This window comes from Photinus pyralis, unplaced genomic scaffold, assembly GCF_008802855.1.
Source record: "Photinus pyralis isolate 1611_PpyrPB1 unplaced genomic scaffold, Ppyr1.3 Ppyr1.4_LG5, whole genome shotgun sequence".
In the NCBI taxonomy this organism is placed as follows: Eukaryota; Metazoa; Arthropoda; class Insecta; order Coleoptera; family Lampyridae; genus Photinus; species Photinus pyralis.
Genome location: NW_022170596.1, coordinates 14,113,109 through 14,132,868, shown reverse-complemented (window position 1 = coordinate 14,132,868; position 19,760 = coordinate 14,113,109). Strand labels below are relative to the sequence as shown.

General features: G+C 36.0%; 1 protein-coding gene across 1 annotated transcript; it reads left to right on the top strand.

Annotated features, from left to right (window-relative positions):
- The first annotated feature begins 812 nt into the window (after window positions 1-812).
- On the top strand, window positions 813-18,268 carry LOC116172477. The gene is made up of 4 exons (XM_031489700.1): window positions 813-831; window positions 1,684-1,755; window positions 17,552-17,800; window positions 17,900-18,268. Exons 3-4 carry the CDS (start codon window positions 17,568-17,570, stop codon window positions 18,015-18,017), a joined length of 351 nt encoding a protein of 116 aa, XP_031345560.1. The 5' UTR covers window positions 813-831; window positions 1,684-1,755; window positions 17,552-17,567; the 3' UTR covers window positions 18,018-18,268.
- Window positions 18,269-19,760: the final 1,492 nt, after the last annotated feature.

Below are 19,760 nucleotides of genomic sequence, written 5' to 3'. Positions count from 1 at the left end.
AAGAACATATGAATGTCCGGTTTTCTTTGTTAGTAAATAATTCTTAAATCTCAGGCAGATGCAAAAAAAATATTGCTCATGCGCATTCCAACTTTTGCATTTGCGCAATCCCAATTTATTTTATTTGTTAAGATATTTAAATGAAATTTTGTATTTAGGCACGTCGAATAAAAGTAAAACTAATACCGATTCAAAAAATTTGTTTTACAAGATATGCTGATCTGGTGCGACAGAAACAACCCCTTAAGGTGTATTGTAAAAATGATGTATGTGTGAAGATCTCGAGGATCGTTCGGCATTCAGTTGTATCGGATTTTTTATCAAAGTGAATATAGAAAACCGCGGCAAGTTTAAATTGTTCATTAGCAACCACCCTTATATACATGTACCCAAAAAAATACAAAAATCTACTGCGGAAACTGAATTCTTATCCTTTTTATTAGCATTGTTGCCTGGATGACGTATTCCCGCCTTCGAAATGCAAGCGTTCCATTGGTTTAGTTACCAGACAACCTACCTATCTAGAAATCTTCATTCGTATCCCCAATTTGATGAGCTGGAAATGTATAGAATAACTGCGTGTCATCCGCATACAGGTGACACACTTGTATTTTACTGGTACAGTTGATCTACAACAATGGCTAAGACAGATCCATGTGGTACACCCGCCATAACTGAAGAGAAGTAGACACATTTCCATCAAGTCTAGTACACTGAGTGAGGTTGGATATATAACTTTCCATCAGATATAACAGTCGAACCGCAATTTCTATTTAAACAAAATATGCCCTTTTGACCATGCGGAAGTACGCCGGTGACGACAAATTTAAAGTACGTAGGTAGATTGGTAGCAAACTATCATCCATAAAAACTTCCTAAAAAATATTGTTTTGAACATATGCAGTGTTACAGACATTTCCACCCTGTATATACAATTCTCTGAAGCGATTGCAACTCAATAATTAATCATTCCTTTGAAAAGAAGGAAAAATTGATGTCTCTGTGATCATAAGAATGCTTTCCATGGGAGAACCGCCTCGACCTGAATGTCCAGGGGAATTTTGTTATTCCCCAATGCGATCTCTTAACCACGGTGTTAAATTATATACTGGGTTCTTAACTAAAAGCGCTATTTTAATAAATTACTCTAAAAAATAGAAGGTTACATTTTGGATTTGAATAAGTGAAAGTCCCCTTTCCTTTAAATTCATTAAGCTGCCAATTTTGCTTTGGTTCTATTGGTTTCCTGATGTGCTCTATTAAAAGTATTCAATAAACCAAATGTATCAACAAGGTATCTATGGAATTTATGGGCCTTATAAACATCCGAACACAATGTACACAAACAAGATAAGTTTCAAATAGGAGCTGCTTATAGCTCAATAAAATGGATTGCATCTTTTCATAAACTATGCGCAAATTGTAATATAATTAAATAGGAGCCTTCACCCAACGCTCAACGCACCTAAACTTCGAGAAACCATTGTGAAACACCTCTCTAAAATGCGTTGGACGGATGTACCGATACTGGAAACACTTATTCATGAGCAACTCACGTTTCTGATTTAGAAAACAAATAATGTTTCCGTGCTTTGAATTGGAATGAATTTAATCGAAAATCTTTAATAATTTCACTACGTCACCTCCATACCAATAATTAAATTGCAATTTTTCCGTTTTCAGAGCCTCTGCCGTGCTGGTTTTTTGGTTGGAAACTACATGGGTAATAACACTATTTCTACAGTTATCTACACGGTAAGAGACTACTTTTCGTTAATTAGCATGAATTAAGAAATAATAAACTATACGTAGAAGGTTTGCGCCAAAGTTTGCCAAATTTTTTTCCGCCGGTTAGAAGTACAAACAGAAGTTTAAAAAGTTCGAAACGTTAAGGAAGTTTCCGACTTTTACATTCTTTCCAAAAAGTTTGTTTAAAAAACCAATGGTCGAGAAACAATTTAACTTATCGTTTTATCTTTGCGCTCCCCAATGAAAATGATTTATAAGAAACGTACCGAATTAGATTGTAACTAATTGTTATGGTAAAGAGACTGAGAATGAGTTTTCTTTGCAAAGAATAAAGCGTTTCGGCCTATTTTAATTATAGGGGACAGGGAATATGTTAATCAACCTTTCAACCAATTACTTTTACATTGATTTAGTGACAAGTAATCGACAGCCCTGCGGCTGTTCAGATTACATTCGACATTGGATTTTTAATTTAAAAATTTAACCGTTTGCGAATTGTGGTATATAAAGCACCGGCCTGGCGGTTAGCTTATTGCAAATAATAATCCTATCAAAAGGTACCTATGTGGAAAATTTGTTCAACACCACAATTATTATTATAAATCATATTTGGGAGAATGCTGGTCCATTTCACCTCTACCACTATTAACGTCACTTCAAGGCTAACACCGTATTTTCACAGTTTTATGTCAAAAAGTTAAAACTTTCTAATTGCCAGTGGAGTCTATATTACAGCTTCCCAGTAGATTTCGAAGAGCAAGGCAGTGGACTCGAATTAAATTTATAATTTACAACAACCAGCCCCAAAGAAAACATTATTTGCTGAAAATGTATGGAAGTTTTTGTATTAATTTGTTGTTAGTTGACTTTTTTCCGGAACCTTAATTCTCCGCCGCATGTTTCAGAGGTTTCAAGATATTCTAAGCTTCGACTTCGTCCCGTTTTCCAATTGCACTTCAGACTGTCTTTCTCACTGTCGTTCTATAAAATCCTCACCGACTTCTAACCAAATTGTCCTTCGGCAGGGATGTATCTCGTTGGGATCTCACTGAAAACTCTTATTCCTTGATCGGTTATGCCTTTATGCCTTCCTCAAGCACAATCGGAATAAGCATGACTTTAGCTCTTGTTTCTAGGTTGTCGGACGTTTTCCATGATTACATTGCACACATGCAAAAATAAACCAAGTTTTCATGCAGCCCAACGGGGTAACACCCAAAATTAACATCCTCCCAAGAACGAACTAGAACGATAACAAATGAGAAAACACAATGGAGAAAAATCACACTACTTCTAAACTAAAACATTATATCTTTTACATTTATGTTTATGGTAAATTTAAATCAGGGTTCAACCAATGTTATTGATGTCTATTAATTTTTATATACGGCTAGCTCAATCGGTTTAATAACTTTACCTCACGGCTCCAAAAGATTAGATTTTGGTTATTTCCTGAAAGGCTGCGGCCACTTAACCTTATACAGCACTTTACGAAGACTGTAAAGTGTTATAGATGTCATGAATTCGGACATATCAAGTTCAACTGTCCTAAGATAAAGCTCGGCAAGAAGAAAACGAATGACAATGAAGAGCATGTTTTGTGCTATATCGGTGAAGTGTCCAGAACAAGAATGAATCTTTGATATTCGCGCATCTTCGCACATGTGCAAGGACCTTAATCTCTTCAAGAATGTTCAGGAATGTCCAAGTTTTGAAATGATAACAGCAAATAACTCTACAGTCAAAGGATAATTTGTTGGAAATGTCAATTTGGATGTGAGCGTCAATAATACGAACAAAAGTCTAACTTGAAGGAAGTTGAATGTAGCAGTATACTTATAATTGTTAAATGTTTTCTTTAGGTAATCGATTTCGGCCCTAGGCCATCGTCAGACCTAGCTGAAATTACATTTGTGAAGTAGCATGTATTTCAGCTGTAGGAGCTTCCTGGATAGTTCCATGTTGTTGACATTATCGATGAATTGCTCCATTCTTGGAATTATAAGGATGCAATAATTAAACTTGAATGTAGCAGTATACTTATAATAATTATAAGTATACTGCTACATTCAAGTTTAATTATTGCATCCTTATAATTCCAAGAATGGAGCAATTCATCGATAATTGAAGGAAGTTCTCCATTTGCCTGAGATTCACAAGCATTTAGACCATCCTTGTCACAGCTGAACAACTTATTAATGGAATCGATCATGCCACTTTGAATATTTCTGAGTGCACTGCATGTTTATTGGGTAAGATTCCTCGTTTGCCATTTAATAATTTTGGTTCAAGAGCAACATATTTACTTAAACTGGTTCGTGGTAGTGATTGCGGTTCCATGTAGGATATTTCATGGAACGGTTCAAGGTATTTGCTTGTGACTTCTCCAGAAAAGTGTTTGGGTATTTCTTGAAATGAAAAAGTTTGGTTTCAAACCAAATTGAACACCAAGATTATGGCAGAAAAACGAAAAGTAGACGAAAGTACAGATTTCAGTGGCATTATTCATCAGAAGTCTGCACCATATATTCCTGAGCAGAATGGCCTGGTAGAAAGGAAGAGTAGGCATTAATAGAACGAGCAAGTGCACGCTGATTCAAGATTGAAGACAAAAACACCTGAAGAAGTTTGGTCGGGGCGGAAACCAAATGTGAAACATTTGAAAGTTTGTGGATGAAAAGATACTCCCAATGAAAAGGGACAGAAATTTGATCCGAAGGAAATGATTTTCATATTCATTCATCAACTATACCGAGGCTGAGTATAAGCAAAGAGCACCCAGTTGGTATAAGCCAGTCTCCACCGCTTGCCAAGAAATTTTTTTGTTAAAGAAATTGTCGTAAATTTGTAAAGCAAAAGAAAAACCTTGGAATTTGTACTCTGATAGAGATAATGTTGCAGAGATATTAACGGTCCTTTTGGATCTCTTGATGTGTATAGGAACAAAACTGGGATTGAGGTCGGGGCTGTGCGGTACAATTGCGCAGTTGTTTCGATCCAAAACTTGGCCCGCGAGGTGTAACTGGGTGCATTGACTTCTGCGTAAAAATTTCCATTATCAGTTTGACCAGCAGGTACAACGCCCTGTGTACTAATCCTTTGGCGGCGAAAAAACAATGAGCTTACTTCGTCCTTGTAGACTGGTTGGTGCGCCACTTAAAATATATGGGCTCTCTTGCTAACGTTCAACCATTTCTTCTGAAACAACCACACGTTCATCTATCAGAACTTTTGACACACTTTTGCCATGTTCAAATCTCCTATCAATATCTTGTTTTAGGCAAACTGGGTTCTTAGTCTTACACAATCAGTCGCACACTTAGGGAACAATCACTCTTCAAAAGATCGCGAGTTTTTATTAAATTTTCGATTTGTTGAGGGTCGTCTAGCTCGGTAATCATCTTCAACCTCTTCTCTGCCATCCTTGAACATTTTATGCTATGCAAAAACCCTTGTTCATGACAGCAAAGTTTTACGAAACATAACGTCTCCGTACTTTTCCCGCTTCGGGTTCTCTTTACGCCTGCTTCAAGACTCGTTTACGGCAATATCACACGTACAATTAGTTCATTATTTTCCACTTGCTTCACACATACTTCACAATTTGAAAATTCGTAAACCTCTGCTTCACGATTACTTCACATCCATTTTAGGATTTTATCGCTACATCCTTTCGAATATTTTTCGCTTATTTTACTTCCTGAAGTTCAACGTTTATTAACACCTCTTTGTTCTCTGCGTTTTACCACTTACCTACATCTACTTTATTTTCCTCTCGTGATTCTTTCACTCCTTATTTTTAATTTTTGTTCTTACGGCGCCTCACAAAGCCTTCTTGAGCTTGACATTTATTTCTTTCCTCTACTTGTCACAACTTTTTTTACGCCGTATTCAGACTCCTAGTTACTCCTTTCTTCAAGTTCATTTTCCGTTATACCATTTCATGTATGCTCCTTCCCATCTTTCTTCCACATTTTCAATCACGAGTGCTTTATCAACGGCTCTTTCGTTGGATTTCTCTACGCGTCCTTTATTCAGACCCTCTTCGTTTACGCCTCCGTCACCTTCCACTGCGTTCACGTTTCTTTCACACTTACTTATTAATAATCACTGGTTATCTGCAAATATAGGTACATTCTTGGATCTTGGATCATATACGCATTTTTTTCAAAATCGATTTTTCAATGTAGGAAATTATGTTCATAGATAACTTGATTTTTTCAAATGCAATCCCTCACATTTTCTTATTTTTTTAAATACGAAAGTTCATCCGCTTTCTAACGATATAAAGTTATCGGTACCTATCTATATTTGATAGTTTTCTTTTAATTTCGCATTTTCTTACTAATTTGGTGATTTTTTAAACAAAGTTATTAACAAGTGGCTAGTAGGCCGTGGAACATACCTAAACAATAAGCGATTCAAATTATTATAAACCTTGACTATAAATTATTACTTAACACTTACCAACTAGAATTTTTAAACAGAACGAAAATTAAAAAGAAAAAATTATTATAATAAATGTTCAAAATGATGCCTTGTTCTATGCACATGTGAATCCACTAAGCCACGCAGTTACATGACGGGCACGGTGAGGAGGTGCCCCATCTTGTTCATAAACATATCTCTGATTTGAGCAAGTGGAACATCTTCAAGGAGTTCTAATAAATTAATGTTTAGGAAATTCATGTACAAGTTTGAATTTAGAACACCAGATTTTAAAATACTAAAATCATTTTCTTCGTTTAAGACAGATTTCACCCTTTTCTGATTTTGAGGATAACAAACAATAAACATTCCCAGTTGCTGTAAATCTTTCCAAAATCACTTTAAAAGATTCTTCCCTCGGATGGCGTTCTCGGTCAGGATATCTTGCTTTATAAATTCTATTCGCTAACAAAGAATTTCTAGAGCACTCTCCAAGAATGAAAATCATATCAGCCATTTCATTTTGAGAAAAATTATTCATTGTCCCTAGTTTATTTTAACGTAACTACAAATAACAATAATAACAGAACTAGAACTGGGAACCTTCTTCTAACATAGGACCCAATAATTACAAACTACTTATGTCTGAAAAATTAAAAAAAAAACAATTAGCCAAAGAATGCGAGATTAAAAGAAAACTACCAGAGATAGATACCGATAACCTTATATCGTAAGAAAGCTGCTGAAATTTCGTATTTAAAAAAATAATAAAAAGTGAAGGATTGCATTTGAAAAAATCAAGTATCTATGAACGAAATATTCTAAATTGGCATATCGATTTCTCTAAACGTAAATAGAATTCCACCCTTCTCCCCCGGCCTACATTGTTACATTGTACGATAAGTAATTTCACAAAGTCGCAGCTTACTAAGTTTTAGATAGCAAGTATGGTACATAAAGTCACACTAAAATTTCATTTAAAAAATTGCAACGTTGATATAAATCACCCTGTATAACAATTGCAATTTCGTTGAAAATATTTTTAGGTTGTAGCGTTAAGGGTCCTTCATTATTCCCCCACTATGAATTTTAAATATGCGCGTTAATAAACCGCCCACAATCTTCCACCCACACACTAATGGCCCACCCTGTACAGAACTAAAGAAAACAAATAGTCGTATTGTTAATTAGTTATTTATTTCTGCAATTTGATCATGAGTGGCATTTTGAGTTGCATCTCACTTCTTTTTCTAAACAAAATTGCATCTTGTGGTTGCGCAGTTGTTTTTACAACTACATCTCACAAAACCTTGCTTTCATTGAGAGTCTTTAACAGCGACAGTTCTTAGTGTTAACTTTGTTTCTGAAACTATCCTTTATGTCTATGAACCTATGGCCAGACTTAAGCCACTGTGGTCAGCTACTTGGAATTCGTTTCTAGCGTAAAATTGTTCAAGTACACCTGATTGTGTTCCTATAACTGATCTGATAGAGGTCTTCTTTCCATTCCGTAACAATAGCCATCACGTTTTTCTTGGGATTCTAACCAAAATGTTTTGCCAATACCAACAGTGTTACCGAACCGAATTTATTAAGCTTTGGTTTAGTGGTTTAATATTTGCACAATCCTACTTTTGGCTGTTTGGAGACGACCAAAGCTCGAAATTAAATTACAATTCGGACTTTGGTCATTTTAAATAGTCCAATCTTAAGATTGGAACGAACATTGGCCGTTTTCGGGCTTTGCGCCTAACATACATATACATTGCCTAGGTATTGTATAGAATACCTGAATTATACAGATTGCCGGTAAAATACTATATACATTTAAAGGGCCCCATACACGTAACGATCCGTCGTCACGATCGATCTGAAGCGATATCGTGACAATAGATCGCCCAAAGCTTACCACTCACACACGGAACGATTGGTCGTTACGATCGATCGCTTACAACCGAACCATCGTGATAAAATAATTTAAGAAGTCATACGTGCCCTGTCGAATCGTCGATCGCAATGAGCCATACACTGTCGATTCATCGTTACGATATTCACGATTGCATGCGTTTTTGTTGCGATGTCCGATATCCAATTCGATGAAGTAAATCGTTAACGATATTGACATATACTATCGATTCGTCGTTTCGATCGGTCTGAAACGACGGATCGGACAGATCGATCGTACCGTGTATGGGGCCTTTAAAATTCATGACGTTTGGAATAAAATGGATAAGGTGATTTTCTCTCTGTTTTTGTGATGTTTCTTTTTGGTGGAAAGCGAAATTTGAATTATTTTCTAGTCGCAACATTACACAAAAAGGGTAAATGAATATTAAGAATTTGCTCAGAGAAAGCATTTTTAATTTAAATATTAACTAATTTTTGTATTAGGCTTTAATAAAATTTTGTATACCTACCTAAAGAAAATTTCAAAAAGTTAGTAAAGATATTTGTTTCTCTCAATCCAATAGTTGTCACACTACATCTGCAAAAAGCGTACATACAAGAATTAGCCGGAACGTTTCGTGTAGAAACAAAAGCGCTTTTAAACAATCTTCATTTTATTATTCAGTGGCACATCAAATACGCATATTTTGGATGGTTGTTTATAGTAATAGAATTTTTGGTATGGCCTATTCAAATTTCGCTGGCGTTTTATTACCTACGTTTTACCTACTTTCCACCGTTTGAGACCGTGGCCCATTAAGCACAAAATGTAGTCAAATTTAATAACAGAGTTTGAATTGTAGTTATTATATAGCAGATAGCGGCTCCGAGTTCACGGATTTCAACTAACAAGTCCCACAAGATTAAAATAACATCAAGATTTCAACATAGGATGCATTCCCCGTAGGAAAGTGAAAGCGTTTTCTTACAATATATCATCGTACCCTGAATGCTAATGTATCTAAGTACATTTCGCATTTACGTGATGCCCATTGTATGTGTAACTTGGAATAGGTCTGCCATATTTCATTGATTAAATGAGTTTTCATAAATTAGGTATTATAACCTTTTCGCAGTTTATATCTTAGCACGTTCGCGTTGTATTATATACTTCCTTAAATTTGAGGCCTTGATTTTAAAATAAAACCACAATCATGAAGGAAGACCTGTGTTGGTTGCCCTAAAATATTAAGGGTTGCGGTCACAGAGCTTCTAATTCATCCATTTGTGGACGGTTGAAATATTTTTGAAGACTATACTTCTACTTTGCATTAATTTGTAAACGCTCACGTATAATATTGCAAAGTGTCAGAGACGCCTAGGTAGCTAGCATGAAATTGTATTCATCAACCTAATGCGTGCCAGATTTAAATAATCGCCACGTTTAGGAAATGCAAATAGCTGAAAGTGAAACTCATCCAGTTAGAATATCCAAACTTCATTTTCCTCAACACAATCAACAACGTAATATTTTCAGTGGAAATCCTTTCACCGCCTCTCGAAACTGCTAAATCCCATTCGGAAAACGAAAGTTACTTTATCTCCACATTAGTATAATTTGATGTTTATAACATGTTTCCCGAACGGCCTTAGTAGAAATCTATTCCATGGTAAATTTATTTCTCAAAGATTTAAGTTAGTCACTTTAGGGCGGAAATTTAGGAAACTTTGAGATGAGGAGGCAGTAAATTTTATATACCTACTCGTTTCTTAGAGTTTTAATGTTAAAAATTGTAGCTATATAAAAACTTATTTAGACATTCTTATGCTTATGACTTTTACTTCTCATGGAGTAAGTTATAAAACACGGTAATAACAATCATAATGTTATTGCGCATAACTTTGTCTGTATGAGGAAGTTGACAATGCTTTGCTTTTCTTTCAAACAAAGCGCGATATGGCGTATGTTTGTAGTAGAAAAGATTCCGCGTTTTAATAATGTATTATTGGAATGGATGAAAGTGGGAAATTTCGCCTTTATTTGGAAGTTCCGTACTGAATGGCTAAGTCAAGCACAGGCGTATGTAGTTTGTTTAACATTTTAGTGTGTTGTGTGAATTTCATGTAGTTGCATGGCGCTATTTAAAATACATTAAGGATCCAACGATCCATTCGATTATTACATTTGAAACTAATGCAAATTGCTGCATGATTATTTTATGAGCTCGCATTTCCACCAAAATTAAAACTCTTATAAACTTACAAGACTTAAATTCCAATGAAATCACTACTAACATTTTCAATAAAATCAGAAATAACATTCGGATAAAGAAAAATAAGAAAAATCTGGCATAGAAAAATAAAACTCTACCTAGACTCAAATTGGGTTCCTTTAAAATGGACACATAATGAAAAATTACAAGAATTTATTCTAATACACATCATGGAAAGAAAATGAAATACAAAAAAAATCATGTAACAAAAAAGTGCCTTTTGAATAGAACACACCGCGTTTGCAAACGGTTGATCCAAAAACAAATAAGGAGATCTCTTCTCTTGTATTACGAATTATTTCTTCATTCTTGATGACAAACTTTTTAAATTAGAAATTCCATGCGCGCTTCTTGCTTAACATTAAACTTGTGATATGATATTTTATCTAGTTATCATTTGATAGTCATTTATCGTTATTGTCAAAGTTAATTTAATTGTCTAGTTGATTTCTTTAAGCTAATAAAAGCCATATTTCCAGTGGTTACAAATATTATATCAATTTTATTAGCTTAAAATAATGATTAACGAAAACCCATCGTCAACTAGTTTTCCTATCACGAGGTATTTACGTCCTGACAAATTTGATGTCGAACCTGATGCTGCAGAAGCGGATGCACAATGGCAGCACTGGAGGTCAACGTTCGAAAGTTTTTTGAATGAAGAAGTAAAAACTGATTTAATACCAGATGCATTAAGACGCAAGCTCTTAGTAAATCACCTATCAGCTTCAATCTACAAACATATCAAAACTTGCGAAACTTACGAAGCCTCAATTGCAGCTTTAGAAGGTATTTATATTAAACCTAAAAATATAATTCTAGCCAGGCATATTCTTTTTAACCGGAAACAACGTGCGGATGAAAACATCTCTGACTACGTAAGAGCTTTACGTTTAGCGGCAAAAGATTGCTCTTTCGAAACCGTTACCGCTCAAGAACATGAAGAACAAGCAATCCGTAGCACCTTGATCTCCGGTTTGCTTTCTCGTAAAATCAAAGAACGCCTGCTAGAAAATAAAAAACTTACTCTTGCCGAAGCACTTGATCAAGCTATTGCACTTGAAACAGCTGAAAAGGACGCGCTAATAATAAGTAACAATTCACCACAAATTAATGCTATATACGAACAAAAACAAGATACAGCATCAAACATAGCAGCCGCTACACAACACCGACCATCACAAACAATACTTGAACCATCCTCACGATCAGTAAGATGTTGTTTCTTTTGTGGTGGTAACGTACATCAAAGGTTTAAGTGCCCAGCTTTCCGTGCTATATGTAACCTGTGTTCTAAAAGAGGTCATTTTTCAAATGTATGTAAATCACGAAACGCTACCAACAACTCGGCTTCGTTCAAAAACACAGTCAACAGTCTTATCGATGACGGTTCATCTCATTGTAGTACAATATCTGCCGCTTCACCGTCAAGCTTGAAAGGTGCAACTATTCTAATCACGGTGAATGGTTATAAAGCTGGTCAGTTTTATAAACAGCAAAATCGCGCGCCTAATGAAGTTACGTCAAAAACCATGTACACAGTCTGTTAACTTAGCCTCGCTGAATCAAGTATCGGTTGTCGAAGGTATTTGCTTTGCCAATATCACCATGAATAAACACAACTACAGGCAAATACCACTTCTTATCGTCGATAATCTCTGCGCGGACGTGATCGTTGGACACGACCTACTAAAAGAACATTCTAAAATTGAATTTGAATTGGGAGGTCCCCATGAACCATTACGCATCTGCAACGTAATGCAGTCCTCGGTGCCACCAGCATCTATTTTTACTAATTTGTCACCTAACATCAGACCTATCGCCGTAAGGAGTCGTCGATACAGTATACAAGACGAAGAATTTATCAAGCAAGAAATATCAAAATTACTGGAAGACGGTGTAATAGAACCAAGCATTTCTCCCTGGAGAGCACAAGTCCTAGTAGCGGGAGGTGGCGCTCATCGAAAACGTCTAGTAATAGACTACTCTATGACTATTAACAAGTTTACAGAATTGGATGCATTCCCATTACCAAACATGGAAACGGTCGTCTTAAAAGTATCGAAATACAAAATCTTCAGTCAGATCGACTTAAAAAGCGCATATCATCAAATGCCCATTTTAGATAAAGAGAAAGTCTACACTGCTTTTGAAGCCTGCGGACAACTTTACCAGTTTACAAGAATTCCATTCGGTGTTACCAATGGTGTAGCAGCGTTTCAAAGGACTCTAGACTTCATCATAACCAGAGAGAAACTAGAAGGTACATTTGTATACTTAGATGACGTGACAGTATGTGGTAAAGATGAGTTAGAACATGAACGTAATCTAAAAAAGTTTATGGATGCGGCGAGAAAATATAACTTAACACTAAATGAAAGAAAATGTGTTTTTAAGAAAACAAAAATCGATCTACTTGGCTATACTGTCGAAAATAACACAATCAAACCAGACGCTGAGAGATTGAAACCCCTTTTAGAACTTCCCGCTCCCATTAAAAACCTCAGAACTCAAACGCGCTTTGGGAATGTTCGCCCACTATGCGAAATGGGTTGAAAGATTTTCGGAGAAGATAAAACCTTTAACTTGTGTTTCAAGTTTTCCTTTAACGCCTGATGCTCTAAAATGCTTCCAAGAGATTAAATCAGACATAAAGAAAGCTGCTCTTATAGCAATAGATGATGATGAAACTTTCACTGTTGAAACTGACGCCTCGGATTTTGCTATAGCCGCTACGCTTACGCAAAAGGGTCGTCCAGTCGCTTTCTTCTCTCGAACGCTTTCTAATCCAGAATGTCGACATTCATCAATAGAGAAGGAAGCTTGTGCAATTGTTGAAAGTCTTAAAAAATGGAGACATTTTCTGATTGGAAAACACTTTCTTTTAATTACGGATCAAAAATCAGTAACGTACATGTTGAATCAAAATCACAATAGCAAGATTAAAAATGAGAAGATAATGCGCTGGAGGCTAGAGCTATCCTGCTACAAATATGACATTATATATAGACCAGGTTCGGAAAACACAACAGCAGACGCTCTGTCACGAGTTTGTGCGTACATGAACACCGACAAATTAAAACAGCTTCATAATGCGCTTTGCCATCCTGGAGTAAGTAGAATGTTCCATTGGATACGCTCTAAAAACCTACCGTATACAGCAAATGATGTAAAAGAGATGATTGCATTGTGTCCAACGTGCGCTGAAATTAATCCAAGATTTTTGAAAGCAAAAGGTCAACTAATTAAGGCTACGTCTCCATTCGAACACCTTAATATTGATTTTAAAGGTCCTCTCCCTTCTAATTCTTCAAATAAATATATTTTATCGATTATCGATGAATATAGCAGATTTCCCTTCGCTTACCCATGCAAAGATATGACCTCATCCACAGTCATTAAATGCCTGAAAGACCTGTTTCTCACTTTTGGCCAGCCTCTTTACATACACAGCGACAGAGGAACCTCATTCATGTCTGAAGAATTTAAAAATTTCCTAAAAAACTCAAACATTGCATCCTCAAAAACGACGCCATACAATCCACAGGGTAATGGTCAAGTGGAACGTTTGAACGGAACACTTTGGCGTACTATTCAGCTCAGTCTACGTTCAAAGAGTTTGTCAATTGGAAACTGGGAGGAAGTCCCTTCATTGTATCCGATCACTTCTTTGTACATCGATTAATGCTACGCCACATGAAAAACTATTCACGTACCCTCGAAGATCACCAAACGGGGATTCGCTACCATCATGGCTTTCAACGCCTGGACAGTAAAAAAGAATGTCCGTCACTCAAAGACTGATCCCGTAGTAGAAGAAGCTGAACTTATCGAGAGTAATCCTTACTACTCTTTAATTAGAAGAGCTAATGGAGAAATGTCAACCGTGACAAATCGTCATTTAGCGCCCTTCCCAAACAACGTTGACGAGGGTGAAGATGACGTTAGTCTTGAAACTTCAGAGACTGAGGCCTCACAAGAATTACAAACTTCTGATGGATCTTCGACGGAACAAGAGGTTAGAAGGTCTACTCGAATTAGAAGGCCACCATCGCGGTTTCAAAACTTTGTTGTAGAAAGTGGAATTGAAAATTCTACAGGGGCAGAAAATTCTGCAGAAGAAGAAAATTCTACAGGGGAAAATGATATGATATTTTATCTAGTTATCATTTGATAATCATTTATCGTTATTGTCAAAGTTAATTGAATTGTCTAGTTGATTTCTTTAAGCTAATAAAAGCCATATTTCCAGTGGTTACAAATATTATATCAACTTGTTTCTGCATTATTTAACTCGCATGAGGACAAGTACGTTTCTTTTTTTTTTAATTGCATTGCCAGCTGGACTACCGGTCCCACACAATTACGCTCGTTAAAAATGACTTACTCTTGAGTCTTTCTATTTAAGCAATTCGTATTCCAAACAACACTCGAAAATTACGCCGCCAGAACTGATAAAACACGTGCAGCGGTTATCTCGCACGTGACACTGTTTGTCGAAATATCAATTAATTCTTGTCCGATAACAACTTTTTATCAACACCTGACCAGGTGAAACTTTAAACTCACGTAAAAAATTGCGATTAAATGTTCCCTTATTTCCCTATTTGAAATTAAACAATTCCCACGTATAAAATAACTTGAAATATGTTACTGTTTTAAATATATCATACAAACTAAATACAACAAATAGAGTGAAATGAAATAAACATTTACTGACTAAATTTACAATAAGAAACGAACATCATCAAATTTTTCCAATTCTGTGTCTATTTGAAATTAAAAAATTCCCACGTATGAAATAATTTTAAATATGTTACATACAGGCTGTCCTGAGTGCTGTTTCCTATATTCAGACCGTAATTACGTTAACAACACGTATTTTTACACTATTCGCTTTCATTTTCAGCATTGTTTCAACCTAAAGAAGCGACACCCCCATGAAGTTTCCACAACAATACCTATATTTGTAATAATTACATTCTTCAAGCATAAATATTCACACGTGCACTAAAATATAGCAGAAAATAGGTATAGTAACCATTCTAGTGATTAGAAGAGAAGATATTATAAGGTATGTTGGTTTGGTTTGCTGAATAGTTGTACTACGAACATTTTCTGCAAATGGCTTGAAGGCAAAGAGTGACTAGTCTATTACCCACAACATGCCCAAGAATACCTACCATCATTTAGAGTAGGCGCCAGAGAGTTGTGATAGTTTAATGATCGTCACAAGTGGTGAAATAAGTACGGAAGATACCTACAGCAAAGGATAACTAAGACAGAATTATGTAGGTACCAGGTGTTCCAAAATGAATATCGGGGTTTCTTCAAGCAGGGGTCCTCAAACGCTCGATCGCGATCAACCGGTCGATCACGAGTGCTTGTATGAAATTTTGCAACGTCCATATAAACTTATTTTTGCGCGACGATATGCCCTACCTACGTAGACAACAAACCTGAATCGCACATACTTGGAGCATCTCAGAGTCGATCGATCGGAATCTAACAACATTTAGGTAGATCGTCAGCAGTTCAAGTTTGAGCACCCCTGCTTCAAGGATTCGCAATATTTTTCTTTTTTGAAATATAAATTATATCAAACAAAAGAGCAATTCGAACAGCAGGCATGCATAACTATTGTTTCCTATATCTTCCGTTAGAGAGTGCTATTGGACACCAGATGACAATGCTATTTTCGCATGACCTCCACGTTACTCAATCTGACGCCACAAGGCGCATTGAACACTTATTATTATTATTATTATTCATTTATTTAAAGCTTCACTTTTTTGGTATAAATAATTCGGTTTATAGCGATTTGACAACGGAAAGGCACTACATTTATGGCAAGAACTGTTGCCAATGTGACATAGGTTGGTAAAGTGCGAGCCTTACGCTTTGGGGATGTATATCCTCCGTCCTCCATGTCACATGGGCTTTATATATCTTAAACCCATTTTTTTTGAAGAAATACGAGTATAATTTTTTCAATTTCACCAACGGAAATATTAGTTTGATTGTAGAAAAATTCGCTCCTGGAATATTTCCCCCAAAAAAGAACCTGTTCTTACCCTGGCAGATTCAGCGCGGGAAATTGCCTCTAGGAAATTCGTATTTTGATTCGTTACCAAGGAAAATTTGGCGGCTATTTAGATAACAACACGTCGTGCAAATCTGATGAAAAAATCGACAATCTATGGGGCCTTAGCCGGCTACACACTTTTCAGTGCGAACTGACAGGCCTGCCGGGCCGTGTGTAGCCGACTTAGGTTCGAATTTTATGGAGGTTGGATTTTCTTAGGGCGAATATTTTGAGGACTTCGGATTTTAATTTAAGTTCTAGAGGCTCGTTTTTGATTGACCTTGTCTTAGCCTTACCACAAAACGTGTAAAGCTGAGACTTTTTCGGTAATTGTACATTTGTCATTTATGTTTCAATGACTAATTGCGAAAATATCAATTATCATACGGACGAAATTCATAGGGTAAATATTAGCTGTATTTTTCATTAAAAAGGACTTAAATTATCTTACTCCATAGAAAAATGTAATTGTTAGTATAATTCATTCTTCGTCTTAATTAGAATTCAGGCAACCGCACGAAAAAGATTTGAAGTTAACTTTTTAATAAGGTTTGATATTGTATGAATAATGTTCGAGGAAAACTTTTACGAAGTCCGAATGAGATCTTAATATATAAGGGGTTTGGATAAAATTTTTAATGATGACAAATTACGTTTTTATATTACATAGAGCGTATCGAATCGACGTATGTAAATTTCAACTTTATACATTCGATTTTCGAAATTAACATTTTATCTACACTTCATTGCGTTAAGCCAAAAATGAAAGCATTTTAATGGATCCATAAAAACGTCAAAAAGGAATGGCGACATTAAAATAATGTGCAGGACTGGGGCTGAAAGTCCAACTACAAATTATACCCATTCATGTCCCGAATTTTCAGATAATTTGCTCTTGAAATGAGTAGCTCATAATTTATCCTGCTTATCTTCAATCACCATAACGGGCTAATAAATATCGCGGTTAATTAAAAGATTGTAATATTCTCCACCGTTTCTAAGCCACAAAATTGCAAAAGTTCAATTTCAAGCAGCCAAATAGAGATATCAGATGATATAATTTTGGCTGGCAAACCGCTCTACGTAATTAATGTTAAATTAATTGCTGATACCTATTCGCATTTTATAGGAACGAAAACAACAAGATGTGGAGATGTTGGCAAGGTGTCATGTGGGTAAGTGGCTGGAAAAAGACTCTCGCTTACGGTCCGTTAGGTGCGATCCCACTTATTTGGCCCAACAAACTATGGTTGGCGTATGCGGCGGGCGGACAGCTTATTGCCTTGGCCGTTTTCCATTTTCTCCTTTCGTTTAAGGGCAGAAGACGCCGTAAACGTAAAGATCGACTTTTAAACGGCGACATCGATAGCTTTGAAAGGTAAACAGTAAACTGTAATATTTTCAAGAAGAACAAATATCAATATTGCCTTAGATTTCGCTTGTAGCGCTCTCTTGATACATCCGTTTCTGTTTTCAGCAGTCGGTTTGAGGAAGTAACTGAAGTATTAGATGACGGTCTACCGGAACCAATTCCGGGCAGCAGCCATTCACTTTCGGATAGTCTGGCGGAACCGGATACTATTCTTGAAATATGACCGGAAATGCATCTAACGCCAGACATATTTAAACATTTTGTGGACTCGGGCCACTGGAGTCCAAACGATAGTGATGACAGTGCGGTCTAAACAACACAAACGTACCTACCTAAAAAGGGAAAGGACTTTATGAAAATATATGTATTTGTTTTTTATATAATAAATCTACTAACTTTAATAATTATCACCCTAAAGAGATTTATGCAATTTTAAAATAAGTTTATATTTAATGAATTTGTTACTTTTCGAATTTATAAGTAAAGAGTTTAAACTTTTCTTATATTTCTTAGGCGGCAGGACACGAATTGTTAAAGTATTTTCACGGAAAATTGAGCGGTTTAAATGGAATCAGTCGCTGTCATGAAACGAGAATTTTCTAAATGAGATTAACTTATTCAGACACATTTCAACAAAAACGTCACAACGCAAAATATCGTATTTCGTTTCATATTGCTACATTCATATTGGTGGTTCAATATATCTTGTGCTTTTTAGTACCTATACTACATCGTAATTTGTTTTCAGATCACGTCATTCCCTCTAGCGTATATTCTTTACATTCTATTCTATAATTTCGGATTCATAAACAGTGCAGGTGCAACTGAAATTGCAATAAGTGGTTGACCAGCCCTTACTCGTCTTAAATAAAATTAACTGCGAAATTGCAAAATTAAATCTGCCAAGAAATTCGTTGACCCACCGCGAGCTCTAACATGAATTTAACGATAATTCGAATAAAATGTTTCATTTTCCCTTCTTGCCTGAAAATCAAATTTGAAACTTTATTTTCTAGATTGTTTGCTTGCAGATAATAAATACGAAATTGCCATACAACCCTGCATACAACAAATGAATATATTGACGAGAGAAAATAGATCCACTTTCACATTTTTCATATTTACAAGTTTGTTACGTTTACTATGCTACGGGGGTTCCTTCTGGATTTGAAGATTACCATCGGTTCCGCCCGGCAAGCAAAACCGTCTTCTTCTCAGGCTGCTCAATCGATAAAAATAAATGCTCCGGCTAACTCAAATCGGTGGGCTTTTAACTCTTTTGAAACTGCGTAACAAACCTTAACCTGCCGCCTACCAATCTCCTGCCTCAACTCCTACTCCTCCCTTTCCTTCCCCTCGTTCTTCGTTAAAGACAGGCACATTGAAACCAAATAGATAATATATTGAAATGAGATTAGCGATACAAACAATTTACAGGGATCTAGCAGTTCTTCTCTTCTCCTTGTAAAAACACTAGCTTAACAATGACAACTAAACTAAATAAAAAATCCTAACAGGTGAGACTAATTTACTCAAAGGGTGGCCACCCTCTACAGTTTGAAAATTGCAACAACAGGTAATCGGTTTTTAATCCAGCATGGGCTGGGACTTATTTAAATAAACACAAAAATTTATCCTACTCTTTGGTAATCGTTCATTGGACTTTAATAAACAATCAACTCAAAAATTTTTTTTCTATAGCTTAATTACCAAAAAGTGGAATTTTACAGAATGTTACAAATTTAATTAGACTAACCTTTACAACATTTGTACAGCCGATCTTGTGAACTGCTCTTTCCTCTGGTACAGGGTGGATGTGATGAAACCTGACACTTAGGTCTCTGTGACTTCCTAGGGGTGGCTTGAATTTAACACACGGAAACAAAAATCCACGGTGCCTATCCTTCCTCGGAACGAAAGCAAAGTTTAGTGTTTGAACGGAAACTTAATCCAGGAAATCCTTCAC

Excerpts from the sequence above, each read along its gene's own strand:
- LOC116172477 (XM_031489700.1), top strand. The coding sequence starts at position 17,568 with ATGTGGAGATGTTGGCAAGGTGTCATGTGGGTAAGTGGCTGGAAAAAG. Across the intron at positions 17,801-17,899 it reads GACATCGATAGCTTTGAAAG|CAGTCGGTTTGAGGAAGTAA; the intron begins GTAAACAGTAAA and ends TTCTGTTTTCAG.